This window comes from Terrapene carolina, unplaced genomic scaffold (assembly GCF_002925995.2).
Source record: "Terrapene carolina triunguis isolate 2854851 unplaced genomic scaffold, T_m_triunguis-2.0 Scaffold88, whole genome shotgun sequence".
NCBI classification, from domain to species: Eukaryota; Metazoa; Chordata; order Testudines; family Emydidae; genus Terrapene; species Terrapene triunguis.
The window spans coordinates 19,127,489-19,146,683 of NW_020664439.1; the positions used below are offsets into that span (position 1 = coordinate 19,127,489).

At 41.4% G+C, this 19,195-nt stretch overlaps 2 protein-coding genes across 4 annotated transcripts in view; both read left to right on the forward strand.

Annotated features, from left to right (window-relative positions):
- PLS1 (plastin 1) overlaps positions 1-7,032 on the forward strand; it is a 75,897-nt gene extending 68,865 nt beyond the window's left edge. For all 3 annotated transcript variants that reach the window (XM_026650187.2, XM_026650188.2, XM_026650189.2), the window contains 3 exons: positions 1,883-2,006; positions 6,162-6,286; positions 6,755-7,032. In XM_026650187.2, the coding sequence (XP_026505972.1) occupies positions 1,883-2,006; positions 6,162-6,286; positions 6,755-6,890 (385 nt within the window). In that variant the 3' untranslated portion in view covers positions 6,891-7,032. The remainder of the gene's footprint in view (positions 1-1,882; positions 2,007-6,161; positions 6,287-6,754) is intronic.
- A 3,540-nt stretch (positions 7,033-10,572) lies between these two features.
- Positions 10,573-19,195, forward strand: part of TRPC1 (transient receptor potential cation channel subfamily C member 1) — a 37,219-nt gene continuing 28,596 nt past the window's right edge. Inside the window, exons 1-4 of the mRNA XM_024211125.2 lie at positions 10,573-10,883; positions 12,373-12,527; positions 16,181-16,282; positions 18,254-18,456. Of these exons, the coding sequence (XP_024066893.1) occupies positions 10,748-10,883; positions 12,373-12,527; positions 16,181-16,282; positions 18,254-18,456 (596 nt within the window). The 5' untranslated portion in view covers positions 10,573-10,747. The remainder of the gene's footprint in view (positions 10,884-12,372; positions 12,528-16,180; positions 16,283-18,253; positions 18,457-19,195) is intronic.

The window sequence follows — 19,195 nt, forward strand, 5'->3', positions numbered from 1 at the left end:
CGTACAAGCTGCCTTTGCTTTGCAGCTTGGGTTTCTCAGATTTTCATACACAGTCTATAAATCCCTCTAGCTTGGGACCATCACTTCCCCCAGTTCAGTCTTTGTTCTTCAGGTGTTTCCAGGTGTGTTGTTGTAGGGAGAGTGAGGTACCATCATTATGTCATTTCCCCCATTTATATCTTCTTCCCACTTGCTGGAAAGCTCTTTTGCTGTGACCTTGATCAAACAGTTCCCATCGTGTAGTGTTATCTCTGAGAGGTTTCTACACAGATCTGGGGTAATCCTTGTGCTTGTGTGCATTTCCTCAATAAGCCATTAACATGGTTTGACCTTTTTAATGTTGTACCTGAAAGGCTGCTTGTGGGTGTTTTCAACCTCACAATATGTTTCAGTAACACATACATAGCCAGACTTCATAACTTCACATACGATGATAGCACATACAATCCAACAAGATATTAATGTCTATCAGATCAAGACTTTTAGAATGATACCTCACAAAGCATACTTTGTGCAAAACATATCCTCATTATCTGACAGTGGTGAATAAGGGGGTGCCAGTGTGTCACACCAACTGTTGGGACAAAATGAAAATTCTCCATGAGAACAAAGTTCTCTTGGATATCTCTCCTTAAGATGATCCTATTTCTACTTAAACAGATATTCCTGAATGTTTTTTTCTTGTGCAATTTTATGTATTGGCTGGTAATGGAAATCTGGAAATGTCCCAGCATTACATATTTGAAATTCAGAATTTTCACAATGTACCATTATTGAAGAACTGGTTTATGGACTAAGAAATAATGACAAGAATTAAAAAAGTCATAGTTTCAAAAAACCCAGCAAACCAAAACAAACACCATAGGTGCCAACTCCATGGGTGTTCCAGGGCTGGAGCACCCACAGAAAAAAATTAGTGGCAGCAGCTCCCACCCCCCCCCAGTGCTGCCTGCCTGCCTGCTGCCCCACCGATCAGCACCCCCTCCCTCCCAGCGCCTCCTGCCCACTGTGAGGCGCTGGGAGGGAGGGGGAGCAGTGGGGAGGGGGCGTAACTGGGCGGGAAGAGGTGGGGTGGGGCGGGGCAGGAAGAGGCAGGGTGGGGGGCAGGACCTGGGGTGGAGCGAGGGTGGAAAGAGGCGGGATGGGGATGGGGCGGATGCAGGAAGAGGCGGGGCGGGGGTGGGGGCTTGGGGAAAGGGGTGGGGTGGGAGCGGGGCCTGGGGTGGAACGGGGGAGGAATCCGGCGCCTATGACAAACACCATCCTTGGACAGCATTAATGCTATAAAGTAGACTATTTATTTCACTTTACTCCCAATTTCCCTTATTGTATGGAGCAGCGATTCACTCTGGTGGATCCCAAAGCAAGATTGAGATCTATGTTTGTGAAATCAAAGTCCTCCTAGTAGATCTAGCAGGAAATTCTACAATATCTTGTATAATAATTTCAACTTTTTTTTATAAAAGAAAAATGTGATTCTAAGCCACAAAAACTGGCAGAGAGATTCAGGGCAGTGTATTTACACGACTTTTATTTAACTTTTTAAAGTGATTAGAGGTCAAGTTGATATACCATTTAATTTCACCAAATGAAGTTAGTTATGATATGGTAAATAAAATATATGTAGAAAATCTGATGGTGGATAGTATGATATCTGGAATATAGTTATATTCTTGTGACAGCTAACAAAATATTTTTGAAGTAGAAAAATAGGTTAGAAAAATAGCTTATGGTGTAAAATAAAATGTAAAGGTGAATGGTTTGTACATACTCCTCTTGTCCTGAAGAAATATTTTACTATCTTTTACTGCATAATATTAGGAACACAGAATAGTTCTATATTTCATTTTTAGAGTCAAACACTGTTTTCTTTTGGTTACAGGTATACTCTTAATGTACTATCAGACCTTGGAGAGGGGGAAAAAGTAAACGATGAAATTATTATTAAATGGGTAAATCAAACTCTTGCAAATGCAAACAAGAAAACCTCAATTACCAGCTTCAAGGTAATCAAGAGTCTATATCAGGACAGAAGACAAGTAAATCAATCAGATATGGGCTTTTTAAAGGGACAGTGCTATATAGGTTAGGTTCAACATTGGCTCTACCTTCAATTGGCATAATCTGATAAAAGAATGTCTTTGGGATTTTATCTTCAAAAATGTTCCACAACTCTTGTGATAAGAAATTAAAAGCAAAACGAAATGATAGTTACTGCTTATGTAAGATTATAAAGCCAAATTATTTTCAAATTTTTATTTTTATTTTGTCAATTTTTATTTTATTTTTAATTTGTCAATAATTTTCCATGTGCCAATGTGGCTAACTAGACACTTCCCTGATTTGCCTGTGCAAATATGGAGGTTTGGGCACTCTGAGATTTATGGATACAAATATAGAGTACAATTCTGAAAATGTATCTTGTTTTGAAATAATTTCTCAGCACTTTTGAAATATTTCAGCCCTTTGAAACTATTTTCTCCTGTGCTGTAGCAGAACAGCACAGGGAGCACAAGTTAACCACAAACTGTAGTCACCGATTTGTGCTGACACCTCTACGAATGCACAGCAGACCTAACAAAACAGATCAATGTCAGCTTGTACTTTGTAAAAACACAGGGGAAATATATTTGCCAAATGGAAAAGGAGAAAATTGATAGAAAAAGTGTATCCTTCTGCATTTAATACACATCTGCCCAATCACTCAAGAGTGTCTTGATCTCTCTCTTTTGAAATGATAGATTGATAACCACACTTGCACATCAGTATAACCCCACTATAAGCATGCAACTTCAATGCACACTTTCAAAGATTTAGGCATCTATGCTGGCCACGGGAGGAGATGAAGAGCCAAGCTATTTAAATATTTGAGATCTCACTATGTTGTGCAACACAGTTATTCAAGGATTTCACTCAACAAAATGTCCAATTTTCATTTAAACCAGTGTAAATCAGTAATAACACTGGTATAAATCAGGTGTAAATGAGAAGAGAATCTGGCCCATTATCTTCATTAATAAACTCTTGTTAAAAATTGATTGGTCCGACAATGGTAAGTCATAAAAATTGCTGAAAAGTATTTTTTCAGTGTCTCATTTTAGATCTAGGGAAATATTACTTGATATATTCCCCCCCTCCACTTAAAAAAAATACTGACTGTTCTATATACACATGCATCAGTAAGAATAATTAGACATTTATTATTTGAATTTTTCTTCAGTCTTCGGTTTCCAACAAAACCAAATAGCATGCATGTATAGACTAGAGAGGGTCATAGGTCACTGAAATTCATTATAGACCATTAAAGTAGAACCATGCTGGATTGGCAACAGCCCAAGTAATTAGAATTACAGAGATTTTTTTACCTCTGAATTTGGGGAGACATACGTCAGCTTAATCTTCTCAAATAAACTAATGAAGTGCTATGATTAAATGCACAGATTCTGGTGGCACTATGAGAATTGGAGTGAACTGGAAACCTTAGGTTTAATCTGGTTGGTGAGGGCAGGCACATCACTTGGATTATGTGATGAGCTCTTAGGGAATGGAGCCAACTGCTTCCCGGCTTTCGCACCTCCTGCTGATTGATCTCTTGACTCATCTTGCACTAGGCTGCTCATCTGCTGTAACAGTTGGACGGAAGCAAATGCAGCAGAGGCACCTGCTATTTTAAGGTTAAGAGGAAGCACATCTTAGAAACAAAATTCTCAAAGTACCATCTGAATTCTAGAAATAGACAGACTAGGCCATAAACTGGCAGCAGGAAATAGTTCCATTAGGAGAAAGGGGAAAAGATGAAAATACTCATGTTCACTGAAATGTTATTCAGGCAATAACTTTCTGATTTTTTAAAAGAAGCTTTAACAGTATTTGGACTGCTTAGGACTCCTTTCAAAGCTTGGTCATTTATTTATACATAGGGGAAAATAGCTTATTACCTTGGAAATAGGAGAGAACTCTGAAAAGTAGGGCAAGAAGTAAAACAGCAATATGGGGAATGATGTTCTCGCTTCTTATACAAGTGGAGGGAAGAAAACAACTGCACATGTGAGGTGTATGTTTGGGCAGGGAGGGCTAGACAGAGACATCAGCTATGCTGCTTTCCGCATCTCCACAGCAACATTGTAATGGGGCACTGCTAGCTGGTGAGGAACAATGCCTTGATGTGGCACGATCCCCTGGGGATGGGGGACTAAAGTCCATAGCAAATTGGTGCAGATGTTACTGTTGGTTTGACAAGCGTTAACTCCTCTACATGGCATTAATATTTAATGAATGGACAATGCATGGTTGTAGGTGGGAAGTCAGACCACAGCATAAGATGATTGTTTCCGGAGTGAAACAGAAGAGTTGATAACTGCACAGGAAGGGTTGAACTTGGCAAGTGTGTAGGGGTCAGTGAGGGCTGACCCTGACTTTTCCATTATATAATTGCATGACATGTCATAGAAAAATATAACATGAAGTTGAAAGTTGCACCTTTGAAGAAAAGATTAGGGACCAGCTCTTCCACCCCAGTGGCAGCTCCAGGGGCCTGTCACAGTGTCTGCTCCACTCACTGCAGTGGCACCTCCTTGTGGTGTATCTGGGGATTAACTCGCCACTTGAGATTTCTCAGCCCTTTGTCCCAATTTCTCACTCTGCAGCCTCTTTTATGCCTCACGAGCTGCAGGGCTTCCTCTTCATGGCTTGGCCCTCTGGCCAGGTCATTATAGTCCCCGCCTCGTGGGATATCAATCTCTCTCTAAACAAACTGCCTCTGGCAGATCTTCACAATCCACTGCCCTGTCCATACCACTCCCCCAGTGGCTGGTAGGGGAACCCAGGCCCACCCTCCACCCTGGGTTCCAGTCTCAGGACCCAATCAGCAGCTAAGATCCATGTGGTCTCACCTTTGCTGCTGTTTTCTCTAGGCTTCCTCCTACTCCTTTCTCTCAACCCTGAGAGTGACTGCTGAAACTCTTCCCACCCCTTCTGCTCTTCTCTCACTGGTTTTATACAAGCCCAGCCTTATCCTGCCCTGCTGGGCTTCAGGTTCAGTTAGGATTGTATATCTCTCTTCCCCCACCCAGCTCACCCACGTGTAGCCCACCCTGTCAAATAGCCCCTTCTGAGCCAATTTTGATCCCTTCATGGGATGGTGTGGGGTCAAGATCCCATCACAGGGCCATAAAGCTAGCTCACCTGGTCAACTGTGGCTGTTCCCTATGTAAGGAATGACCAGATGACATAAACTTGAGGGCATGGCTTGAGTGCCATTAAGGTCTATCAACCCCTAGTTGCCAGAACTGTCTTTGGGGATGCTGGCAGCCAGGCACAAATTAGAGCAGCCCTGAGGACACCTTTGCCTTTGTCATGCTGTCTGGAGTGGGTCACGATCATGAGTGCCTGCCTCCGGACAGACTGTCAAGAAAGCTGTGCAGAGACCCCAAATGGGTTATATGTTTTGTAATTAGATTTCACCAACCCAGTAACAAATGTGAACTCCTGAAGCACTATAACAGTCTAACCATGGAGTCACAGACAGTCCTCTTGGATATTCCAGTCTATCTTGCCACCCAGGCAAGCTGAACTTGGTTGCTATACAGCAAAGATCACAAAAGATTCAGTTTGCTTTAAGTCCCAAGAGACCAGTCACTTACCCCAGGTCAATTTGTACCTCAAAGTTCACACCAAAGACATTGCTTGTGGCCAATTCTGTAATGAACTAACTAAGGATTATTAACTAGGAAAAAGAAATTTAGTTTTTTTAGCATCAACAATGTGCCCATAAAAATTAAAACCATGGCTGTTTTGAAGATCTTACAATCTAAAAGATCAGTCACTGCTGTTAATAACAATACTGGTGTCACTAAATGAAGCAAACTGTTCATATTTGTTTAGCAGTACCAGTTCTGAAAGAGAGAAACTATATGGATTATTAACCTGATCTTTGAAAACTCCTGCTGACTTTACTGTAAGTTTTCCACAGACAAGGAAAGCAGGATTGGGCCTTTAAGTAGTAAAAAGAGAAAATAAAGTAGAAGAATAAAGTATGATGCTATCTTTAAAAAAAAATTAGGTTGCCATAAATTTTTAGTTTGCATTATAAAAATACTACTAGGAGAATTAAAGGAAACCTATTGATTAATATTAATTAATTCATTAACTCTTTCTTTTAGGACAAATCTATTAGCACTAGTTTACCTGTACTAGATTTAATAGATGCCATTGCACCAAAAGCAATTCGTCAAGAAATGGTCAAGAGAGAAGATCTTTCTGAACAAGACAAATTGAATAATGCTAAGTAAGTGTTTAAATCATATTTTATATTTTCTTGCACAGAAATCAAGCTTCTGAATTACTGATACATCAAAAGAGAATTATATTCACCTACATTTGTTTTTTAAATATGGATAAATTACATTTTAAATGGTAAAATTTCTAGACATTTTTTCTAGCATATTGAAAATACCAAGCCAAATTCACTGCTGCTGTAAACTGGCAACTCCACTGAAGTTCTTATATTAATAGTCTGACATAGCTCCTAATAGTTAAGAAAAATAAATGCTCCAGTAGATTCAAGCAAAATAAATGTCTCTGTTAATACTTATTTTCGTTCAGTCAATTACATTAATTTCCCCAACATTGAAATATTGACTGGATGTGTATATTTTACCTTTTTATCAAAATGTGTTAATAGTTATGGTATGTCTCAAAACATAGGGAATAGATACTAGTAAAATAATATTATTTTCTCTCTTGTTTTTTCAAGATATGCCATTTCAGTTGCTCGAAAGATTGGTGCTCGTATTTATGCACTGCCAGATGATCTAGTAGAAGTGAAGCCAAAAATGGTTATGACAGTGTTTGCGTGCTTGATGGGAAGAGGACTGAACAAAATAAAATAATTAAGACATTTAATAAAAGTTTCTGCCATGTTAAACACGATAAATGCCTCACAGTTTACAAGATTCTGAAGTTTAGTAGATATAAAAACAGAGATAAATTTGTATGTGCAAGTATGGATATATATTCATTAATTACATTTTAATAACTTGTTTATACTAGTGAAGGTTTCATTCAAACAATTTCATGTTACATGAATTATTTATGCGTTAATAGTTCTATCAGAATATGTTCATTACCGAATTAAGGTTACATTCTTGTATTGCTTTTAAAAAAAATCTTGTAAATCAAGCCTGATTCATACTGTTTTCATAGAGTGAAAAGGATCAGCAGCTTTTAAAATATGTTATTTCAGGATCTTCTGTGAATATATATTTTTGTGGGTGTTGTTTACGTGTAGTCATAGCTGTGTGAAAGTCCATTTGAACACTGTTATATTTTCCCTAAACTGAACAAGGATCAGCATCATTGCCCTATTCTCTGAAGGCCTGATCCAATTCCTGCTGAAGTCAATGAGAGTCTTGCCACTGACTTTATTGAAGCTAGTTTGAACCTGTGATCACCATATTGTCTAGAATTTAGTGATGTTATTCATAATGTTGTTGAATCTTTCATATGGGAGTAAACACCTAAATGTATCAGATTGTTTTTTTACAAAACAACAAACTTTCATCAAAGTGAAGAATAACACTAAATAGTAAGGCAAATGTGTACCATGGACATTACTGGAAGATCTGTGTTTATATTAACCCTTGCAGCTGGAGTAAATATCTGAACTTTCATAAATTGTTGTATCAGAAAGCAATAAAGAGAGCTGGCCAGTCCAGTTTGGGGACTCAGCTTATATGTACTGCATTTTCTTTTGGAATTTTATTTTAAATGAACACGTGTATATCTATTTTTCTGTCAGAGAAGATCAATGTCATAGAAAGGGTGCCTTGATTGCAAGAAATTCTTCCTGGAAACATACAAAAAACAACACATTGCAGTATCTTCTGCACGGAGAAAGACTAATAGTTATTTGATTATGATTTTGGAAATGAGCATTTGTATTCCTTTGTCTGTACCTATAAATGTTAGCCAAACACTTATGGTACTTCAATATTTAATAAAATTATTTTAAAAGCAGCCAAATAAGGCAGAATACTCAACTAAATACCTACTAATTGTGGAGTGAAAAAAAAGTAAAAACAGCCACATTGTCTCCCAAAACATGAAAACAATAAAAGCAACTAAAAGCAAGATACAGGAACAATGAACAAACAGGATTAGACTAAATATTAGTAATCTAATATCTGACACAGCATACTGACACAAAGAGGACACCTCAAACTAGATGATATTATATAAGGTGATACTGAATGGCTGTCAGAGGATTAGTGATGGGTTACAGAGCCTTTCTTTGCTTGGTGATTCATAGGGGCAATGCCCACCTGGACCATAATAAAGCTGTTAATATTTGCCAATATTATTCTATTATTATTTCTATCCTCAGTTGCATTAGAAGACATCCAACCCATGGCCAGGGAACTGAATCTTCTGACACAAGATTTGATGCACTTAGCATGGTTCTGGAGACAAGTTAGTTCATGACTGGAAGTCTTTATTTAAGATAGATTGAATCTAAGTCTTTTTTGCTCAGCCTCCATACTACAGGAACTAATGCTCTACAATACCATTATCCTTCTTCCTGAGATACACAGCTTCAAAAGTGAAAAAAGTATTTTTCTGACCAGGCTTCTCTGACAACGGGTTGCTCTGTATGCCCCACTGTCTGTTATAAACTATTGCTAAACTGTCACACTAGAAAAAACATGACAGTCCTGCATGGCTCACTCCCAGGTGTGCAGAGTTACTCTGATTGTTGTGAACATGATTTCTAGGGATAACTACCTATTGATATCTGGGAGTGCCTGAAGGTCCATCCTCCAGCCTAAGGGGAGGAGCAACTGAACCTGGGGCTTAAATGATTCCGGAGGTCAATTAATTAGAAAATAGGAACCAAAGTGTAGGGAACCTGAGGGGGACACCGTGCTGCACAGGCACTGGCTTCCTCCGGGCCCTGGGGGTGCTCGAGCCTCACTCCACCCCAGGCCCCGCCCCACCAGGCCTCTTTCCCCAAACCCCCACCCTGTTTCTTCCCACCCCTGTTCCGCCCAAGCCCCCTCCCCACACCATCCCAGCTTCTTCCCACCCAGTTCCGCTCCCTCCCCCAGGCATACCAGTCCCAGCTCCTCCCTTTCCCGCCCCTTGCCTCCTGCACACCTGGGAACAGCTGATCCGGGAGCAGGGGAGGAGTTGATTGGTAGGGCCAAAGGCAGATAGGAGGCGCTAGCGGAGAGCTGGCTGCCAGTGGGTGCTAAGCACCCACTAATTTTTTTCCATGGGTGCTCTGAGCCTCCAGGGCTGGAGCACCCACAGAGTCAATGCCTATGCTGAGCAGAGAACCCCAGACAGCACCCACTGCTCCTCAAAGGGATCTAAGGAGCCAGTGGAGTCAGCCCAGAGGAATTCTGCTCAGATGCGTGATCAAAGGGAGGAAAAGCAGCAAAGAGTCCTGTGGCACCTTATAGACTTACAGACGTATTGGAGCATGAGCTTTCGTGGGTGAATACCCACTTCGTCAGATGCATGTAGTGGAAATTTTCAGAGGCAGGTATAAATATGCAAGCAAGAGTGAGTCAGGCTAGAGATAACGAGGTTAGTTCAATCAGGGAGGATGAGGCCCTCTTCTAGCAGTTGAGGTGTGAACACCAAGGGAGGAGAAACTGCTTTTGTAGTTGGCTCGCCATTCACAGTCTTTGTTTAATCCTGAGCTGATGGTGTCAAATTTGCAGATGAACTGAAGCGCAGCAGTTTCTCTTTGAAGTCTGGTCCTGAAGTTTTTTTGCTGCAGGATGGCTACCTTTAAATCTGCTATTGTGTGTCCAGGGAGACTGAAGTGTTCTCCTACAGGTTTTTGTATATTGCTATTCCTAATATCTGATTTGTGTCCATTTATCCTTTTACGTAGGGACTGTCCAGTTTGGCCAATGTACATAGCAGAGGCTACCCCTCTGATACAAAGGGAGGAAGGCAGTCTTGCGCCATGGACAGAGTGTGCATTAAAAAATCCCCCCACATTTTAAAGTTCTTTTTTGAAGTGCTTTTAGGACTCATGTTTTCTCCACAACCATGAGGGCTAAAAATATACTGTTTTTTAAAATGAAAGCTGAGCGTCTCATGAAATCACGTGACTTCTTGGGGGGGGGGGGCAGGGTGAAGAAAATCACCACATAAGACTCATGATAAAATTGTGAGATAGCAATAACTAACACCATCATCAGTGCTACCCCAGCATTGAGGCCGCCTCTCAGGCTGGATAAAACCTGCCCCCGTTGCCCCAGAGCAAGGGACACCCCTGGGAACAAGGGGGGGGAAAGGGGCTCAGAAGGAACAACGAGATGAGGAGGAGGGGGGGCTTAGGAAAACAAGGAGAACGGCCATGGCGCGGGGCCGTTAATGCACCTGGCGGGAAGGCGGGGGCAGGCTCCCCGGGCGGCCAGCGCCGCTGAGCGGAGGGAAGGGGAGAAGCAGCTGCCACAGCCTGAGGCATCGGAGTCTGGCCTCCCGGAGTCCCGGGTCCCGCCCCGCGTCCTCCAGCCAGGCCCAGCCCCTCCGGAGCTCGTGGCTCCCATCCGCGCCTGCGCAGCCAGCGGGGCGAGAGGTCGCTCCCCGCCCTGCTCAGTGTTGACAGTATCGGGCTTACGGCACCGTTGTCCCGGTGCGAGGCGGCTGCCGGCGGTCCACTGCGTGGGGAACCCCGGGGCTGACTGGTCCGGGCCCCCCGCACCCCGATGGGCCTGGCGGAGCCGGCGCCATGGCCGCCCTGTACCAGAGCGCGGACCCGTCCGCCTCGGCCTCCCCCAACAAGCTGCTGGCGCTGAAGGACGTGAGGCAGGTGAAGGAGGAGACCACCCTGGACGAGAAGCTCTTCCTGCTGGCCTGCGACAAAGGTGCGGCCGCCGCCCGCCCCAAGGCCGCTATCGGGGTCGTGTGTCACGGGGGCGGGACTCCGCCCCTCTTCGGGGGCCGGAGGTGGCCTGCCCCGGGTCTCTGCCCGCCGGGAGCTGCGCTGGGCGGGGAGCCGGCCCGGAGGGGAGTCGGGCTCAGGCCCCGCAATCCCTTTTCTCCCAGTGGGATTTCAGGTATAATTAGGTTAGGGCTGTGGTCAAAGGTCTCCTCGCAGCGCAGGCTGCACAAAGCGCCTCTTTAGCCGGAGACCTTTTTTTGCCCATTGAATTGTTATTGGATGTTTACATTAGAACACAATGAAAGAAGCCCGGGTACCACAGCGGAAGTTAGCAGGCAGAGGAGACAACTATCCATCATATGAACTTTTACACACAGGGAAATATAAAGGACATAAAAGGCAATAAAAGTAGAGACGAGGGAAAGCGGGAGACTTCTTATGGCTTGTAATCAGTTCCAGGCAGGGACCATACTTTCCTGTGTGTTGCACCTTGTGGAGGCCCCCTGCACGTAATAATTTGCTTCCTGTCCTATAACATGGATCGCTGAGTCCCAGGGGAAGTTCTGTATTACTTCTCTCTGGTTTCTTCCTCCTGTGTGAATCAGGGGTGAGTGGGTTCAATAATGCTGCATCATAATCTGAGTGTCCCCCTTTTTATAATTAAAAACTTGTAACACTGACAAATAAGAGTCAAATTAGAAAAGAGCCATTTAAATAATAGCATTGAAAAAGAGACAAACTCTGATTTGGCTCCTCTTTGTTCTCATACAGTACATAGGCATCATTGCCCTGATTATTGAAAAGCACTTATACATGAGTTTGTACTGGTGGGACAGAACAAGGAGCAATGGTCTCAAGTTGCAGTGGGGGAGGTCTAGGTTGGATATTAGGAAACACTATTTCACTAGGAGGGTGGTGAAGCACTGGAATGCGTTACCTAGGGAGGTGGTGGAGTCTCCTTCCTTGGAGGTTTTTAAGGCCTGGCTTGACAAAGCACTGGCTGGGATGATTTAGTTGGGAATTGGTCCTGCTTTGAGCAGGGGGTTGGACTAGATGACCTCCTGAGGTCCCTTCCAGCCCTGATATTCTATGATTCTATGACATAAGCAGACACTTAATACTTTCCTGAATAGAGATAGATCTAAGCATGTGCTTAAATGCTTTCCTGAGTTGGGATTTATGAGGGGTGGGGAAGAGTGACTTAATTGTGTTGTTTAATATCACATCTAATGTGAATAACCCGTTTCTAGTTTGGCTGCCTAGCAGCCTTTTATGTTAAATATTTTTGGTCAGATGTCATGGATTACTGGTAGAGTATTTCATATTTAATGACATCTTAAATTTTACAATGAGCATATGCTTTGCATTTTATTCTAATTGATAAAAGTATTATGTTTTATTTAAATGTCAGAATATATACCAGTAAAAATGAATCCAAAATACTAAGACATATTCATACGTTGCTTTTTTAGGTGACTATTACATGGTTAAGAAACTCTTGGAGCAGAACAGCTCAGGTGACATGAATATAAATTGTGTGGATGTGCTTGGGAGAAATGCTATAACCATTACCATTGAAAATGAAAACTTGGACATATTACAGCTTCTTTTGGATTATGGCTGTCAGGTACAGAACCACTACACACTCATTATTGTCCTTGTTGTTTTCTGTTGTCTTTTCAGAACCTGTAAGAAAAATGTTATCAATTTTGTCCTTTTTCAGTTGGTAAACACTGAATATTTCCCCCCTCCATGCCTACCTCATGTTTCTAGTGAAGCTTAAATAAACTTGGGAAATTTGTTTATTTTCATGTTAGTGCATCATCATCTTCAGTGATGTCAGTAGAGCTCTGGAAATAATTTGGTTATTTGCGCTGCAGAGCAAGTACACATGTTGTTCCCCAAACAAATTACTGACTACTTTTTAATATTCTGCAATGGAATTGTAAATTCTTAAAATATTTAGAATGCAAATATCACTTTGCCACTAGATTATAACAACTTTTAGGATGGATGAAGATTGAAGTTAGAACATTAAATATTCTTTTCAAGTATCTTAGCTCTAGTCTAAAGCAAGCATACATTTCTGTAGTTCAGAGTTCAGGTACAGTGTATTCTTAAATACACCTCTACCCCGATATAACGCTGTCCTCGGGAGCCAAAAAATCTTACCGCATTATAGGTGAAACTGCGTTCTATCGAACTTGCTTTGATCTGCCGGAGTGCGCGGCCCTGCCCCCCCTGGAGCACTGCTTTACTGCCTTATATCCAAATTCATGTTATATCGGATCGCGTTATATCGGGGTAGAGGTGTAATTACATTTTACATGATCTTAAAAGTTAATTATGATATAAGAAGTAGTACAGTTTTTTTTTCCTGTTTCATTTCAGAATTGCAGAATGTTGCTTCTTTTCCACACTACGGTTAGAATGAGGCTACGTCTACACTACAGGGGGGGATCGATTTCAGATACGCAAATTCAGCTACGGGAATAGTGTAGCTGAATTCGACGTATCTGATCCGACTTACCCCGCTGTGAGGACGGCGGCAAATCGACCGCCGCGGCTCCCCTGTTGACGGCGCTTACTCCTACCTGGGCTGGTGGAGTACACGCATCGATTCGAGGATCGATTATCGCGTCCCGACGAGACGCGATAAATTGATCCCCAAGAGATGGATTTCTACCCACCGATCCGGGCGGGTAGTGAAGACAAGCCCTAAGGTTCAATGTAGATCTCTGACTGACAGGGATTTTAATCCAGTGGAATAATGAAAGTGCATCTACCTGTGAATATTTAGTTTTGACTTACAAGCTTTCTGTCTGAATCTCTTGCCATCCCTCAATTCTTCTTTGCTCTCAGGTTGTTCATGTGATTGTGATGATGGCTAGCTCTCCCTCCAAGCCTGCTTTCTCTAACTGTCTTTCAGGCAGTGGAAGCATGTCCTGCCTACCAAGCTTTCCTTGATAAGATGCTGTTTCCCCTGCTGCTAAGAGGGGACAAGTTTCTATTCTAACTTCCCCCTTGTTTTTAAACAAAAATGTAAAGTTTACAAAGAACAATGTAAAGTGAAAAATAAAAGGTGGTTTAACTTAGCCTTGCAAAAGCCTCATGAAAAGTTACCAGCCCAGACAGAACTTACCCTCTCACCTTTACCATGATGGTAATGTAGAGAAACTGATATTTTACTCCCACTTTCAAAATAATTATTTGCTCCATGCAGGCTAATGGAATTTTGGAAGGTTGGCTTAACTAAAGATGATCGCTATTAAAATTTATGATTGATCAGCAGTAAAGCTGAAAAATGGTGGAGGCTGGGGGAAGAGTTACAAAGCAACAGAATACAGTAACTTCTCACTTAACGTTGTAGTTATGTTCCTGAAAAATGCGACTTTAAGTGAAACGATGTTAAGCGAATCCAATTTCCTCATAAGAATGAATGTAAATGGAGGAGTTAGGTTCCAGGGAAATTTTTTTTTGCCATACAGTACAGTATAGTACTATAGTTGGGAGGTGCCTCCGCCTTACCCCACACAGGCACAGCCCACTGGCACTGGAGACAATGAGGCAGGCAAGGAGGCTGAAGGTGCTGTAGTCTAGGAGAAGCACGTTGCTCAGCAGCAGCGGCAGCTTCCCCTACTCTGCAAGCACCAGGGGCAGGGAGCTCAACCCTCGGCCCGCCCACCCCACCTCTTCCCCCAAGCCTCCACCCTTAACCCGCCTCTTCTCCCCCCCCTTTACTTCGCATGCCACGTCCTTGCTCCTCCCCCCTCCCTCCACTGCCTCCTGCTGGCTTGCAGCGTTCAGGAGGGAGGGGGGAGGAGCGAGGACACGGTGCACAGGCTCTCCCTCCCTCCCCTGCCTCCTGAACACCGCAAGCCAGCTGATTGCTGCGGGCAGGAGGCAAGGGGGGGAGGTGCGCCGCATTCTCGCTTCTCCCCCCTCCCTCCTGGTCGTGGCAGTCAGCTGGCTTGCGACGTTCAGGGGGAAGGAGGGAGGGGGGAGGAGCGAGGACTCGGCACGCAAGCTTCCCCCTCCTTCCCCTACGTCCTGCCTGTGGCAATCAGCTGGCTTGCGGCGTTCGGGAGGGAGGGGGAGCCTGCGCACCGAGTCCTTTCCCCTCCCTCCTGAACGCTGCAAGCCAGCTGATTGCCGCGGGCAGGAGGCAGGGGGAGAAGGGGAAGGGCGCTGATCCACAGGGTCTACCGGTGGGTGGGAGGCTCTGTGGGGGGGATGTAGGGGAGCTAATGGGGGGCTGCCAGCTGTGGACAAAGCAGGCAGCCAAATAACGTTATAGCGAAGCATTGCACAACTTTAAATAGAACATGTTCTGTAATTGAGCAGGGACATAAGATCGAAACAACGTTAAGCAAGAGGACTTTAAGTGGGGAGTTACTGTAGTTAAGGATCAGTGTACAACCCTGTACAGCTTCATTCTTGATTATGGTTCTCTGAGATCGTCTACAGTTGTACCACGCCAAGTAGAGATATTCCAGGTAGGAATTATATTTTGTGTTGCTAAAACAGCAAGGAGCCAGAGACTCTTCCTTGATCCTTCTTGAATGGTTTGTGTCTCTTTTTCCCTCATCCCAGACAGGATACAACATAGGCATTTTAAATAGCCCTCAACGTTGGTCCTTCTCTCACATTTCTTTAAATTATATCTTGTTTCCAGGACCTAGGGGTGAAGTTTGTTGAGGAGGATCACTTTCCTTTTCAGATCATTGTTGGTCACTCTTGCAGTGGAACAAAACTGTCATAGCGCCATGTTAACTCACAGAATGACCCAAAGATTTGAATCTTCACCCTATACATGGTAGTGTGGATGGATAATGTTGTTTAATGCTGCAGATTATGCATTGTTTTAGTGGGACACACTCCTATGGATTTAGTACTGACTTCGAGCTACGGTGTCTTTGCTTAGATTAACAAGGATTGCAGGTTTGGCCCTGGAGAATAGTAGTGCAGGAGAAGCTTGTTTGTATTAGTTTTCTATCTATCTTCCATTATGGTGTTTTTAAGATCACTTTTATTCTAAAATGAATTTAATCTGCTCCTGCATATTTCTTATATCTGCCTATAATTGTAGTGATTTTTCTTTAGCATCTTCATCATTTTATGGCAGTCTCTTAAAAAAAAATCTCTGTAGTTCTTTATGTAGTTGAGTACACCATTTGCTGTTTACATTAACTTCAAAATTCTACTTTTTTTTTTTTTTTTTTTTGCATACTATCTATTTTACTGTTGCTTCGGATTTAACCTCCTATTTTCTCTCTTCAGTCAACAGATGCACTTTTGGTGGCGATTGACTCAGAAGTGGTGGGAGCTGTTGATATATTACTTAATCATCGACCAAAACGATCCTCAAGACCAACTATTGTAGTTAGTACTCTTAATTCTTGTTAATTTTAGTCGGTACACCAGAAATTAAAAAAAATATCCTCTAAGGCTAAGAGACTGTAAAAAATTAACTGAAGACTAAGGTCTAAATTCTGTCCTGTTACAGCTGCAGATCTTCATATAAAGATCTTGATTTGAATAGTATATTTACACTCTTAATTTAAAGTTAGTGATAACTATCATAATACATACATGAAAAGAAAAAAATCAGTGCTCGTAAATCCTTGTTGTAGTACAAATTATTGGCAGGTCTGACTGACAAAAAACCGTATATTTTGGGTAAAACTTCACTGAACTTAAGATTCATCTGAAATTTCTACCTTCATTTAAAACTAATAATTTGAGATCCTTCCTTACAATCATTAAATATCAAGGTGCTTTAAAAAGTTTTACTGAGTGGAAAAACCTTGTAGTGAGTAAGCATGTCTGTAATGCTGCAGGAGTGAGTGAGGTGAGTGTGCGTGTGTACACGTGCACATTACAAATCAGTTGTGTATAGCTTTTCTGCACCTGAATACTGGAATTGGCACACAAAAAAATTCACCCAAGAAAAAAACACGAATTTATTAATGAAAATTAAAAAAAAAAAAAAAAAAAGATACTGAATTATATTTTTCTATGGGCAACTTTTAACAATTTTCTTTCCTCATAACAAGATTCTCATTCTGACATTTCCATGTGGAAAATGTTTTTAATCTTTTAAGTTTTCTTCCAAGAGGAAATAAAAAAGGAAGAGAGACAATGAAATAGGGGTCTTAAAAGAAAACAGTTGGGGTTCTTACGTATTGTACCAGGCTGTCTCTCTCAGAGCTACAAAATGGTTGAATTTTTGTATGTAAATGGCTCATGAATATATAAGTGGATTTCATTTAACCTTAACACTGTTCCCTTTCAATGTAGTATTCCTTACAATATATATAGCTCTGAGTATTCCATGTTGGTACAGTACAAAGCAGAATTCAAGAGAGATTGCCTGTGGGTGGGTTATGAATTGCGTATTTTATTTTGTGTTAGGGATGACTGCCTCACAAATTGCAGAATGAAGCAAAGTCATGAGTGAATGGAGCGTGAACATTATCTTCTCCAACTCACGAAGAAAAAAAATTTGTGATACTGACCACCTGCTTTTGTTATGAATTATAAATTATTTCTTCCTCAGCAGCCAGGATTCCCCAAAGTTCTGAAGGACTCTTATTTTGCTAAAGTCATTGTCTCATGTTTCTCACAGTATGTTGAGGAAATCAAGAAAGTAAACTTTTCTTTAAGTGGGAATTACATTATAGAAGGGGTGAGCTCCGATTTTAAAGTAAATGAATTTAAAAAAAAAAAAAAAAGACTTGAGTATGGACATATAGAATTTTATCAGAGAAGTAATGGAACATATAGAGAGAACTCCTTTACAATACGTGGGGGAAAATGCTGCTGTTTCCATCTAGGTCTCTCCAAGTAATGCAGGTTGCAAAAATTAAATGTTTATTTTTCATTGCTCATATGAATTTTGTATAGGTGAAAGGCACCAAAATTATTGCCCTAAAGACTAAAAGTTCTTTCTTTATCCTCAGAACAGGTGCAATGTGAGGAGCAGCTGAGTAGTCTTTCCACACAGCTCTGTTAATGTTCTTTAACCCTAATTGAGGGACAGTTTCTGGTAATGTGAGGGTTCAGTCTTCATGAAGACTGTCCTTTTTGCTGACCATAATTAATGTGAATATTTGTCCTCTGAGAACTGAAATGAGACAATAGTGTAATTGTATCTGTAGAAGGCAGGCAATTTCCAGTATTTAGATAGCTTACAAATTTGTGAAATCAAGATTATTGGTGGGGGGAATATTTTAATCAGAAGTTCACTGTGGCCTATGTTGATCAATCATGTTGTACACTAACTTTTATAGATAAACGTTTTAATAAAGTTGCATGTGATAATCTAAAACACTTGTCTAAATGTTATTTCAGAAACTTATGGAGCGTATTCAGAACCCAGAGTACTCAACGACTATGGATGTAGCACCTGTCATTCTAGCTGCTCATCGTAACAACTATGAGATCCTTACTATGCTGTTAAAACAGGATATATCTCTACCCAAACCTCACGCTGTTGGCTGTGAATGCACCTTGTGCACGGCAAAGAACAAAAAAGATAGCCTACGGCACTCCAGGTCAGAAATATCAGATCTTGGTAATAACAAAAAATCCTCAAGGTATACCAAACTACATATATCTATGGCATCATTCAGAGTCAGGTTTGACATGTCTCTCTTTAAATTGGGGTTTAGAGGTGTATTTTATCTTATATGTTTATTAGGGGATAGATTGAGCTGGTATGCCTTAGTGGAGGTCAATGGGATTTCCTTCAGTTTCCCTCTATGACCTGAAGGTGTTTATTCAGATTTGTTTTAAATATGTCTTTTTGTGAGGTGTTGGGGATTTTTGGGTGCGGGAGCCATAGAAATAAAATTTGCAAATAAAAATAAAGTATTTTTATTAACTAATTTCATGAAGAAAAAAGAGAAAAATTCATATATAGTAAGTTAACTAATTTCTATCAATAATTGTAATTTATGCTAGAAGGAGGGTTGTAAGCCTAAGCAATAGATTATCGGAATTTACTTTGGAAAATGGAGAACTAAAATTCCAAACTTGTAAAATTAAATGGAATTTTGTATTTTACATTTTATGTAATTATGATGTAAGGGTGCAAATGGAAAAGCAGTTTGCTGACTCAAACCACAAATTTTATTTATTAAACTCAACAAAATACTTCAAGACTGGAAATGATTAGATATTTGAAGCGTTTATGGAATAATTCCCACACACATAAAGGTAGTATAAGTGGACCGTAGCTACAGTCTTACATTTTGAGCAACTCGTGTGTGTCTAAATGGCTCAAAACTAAAT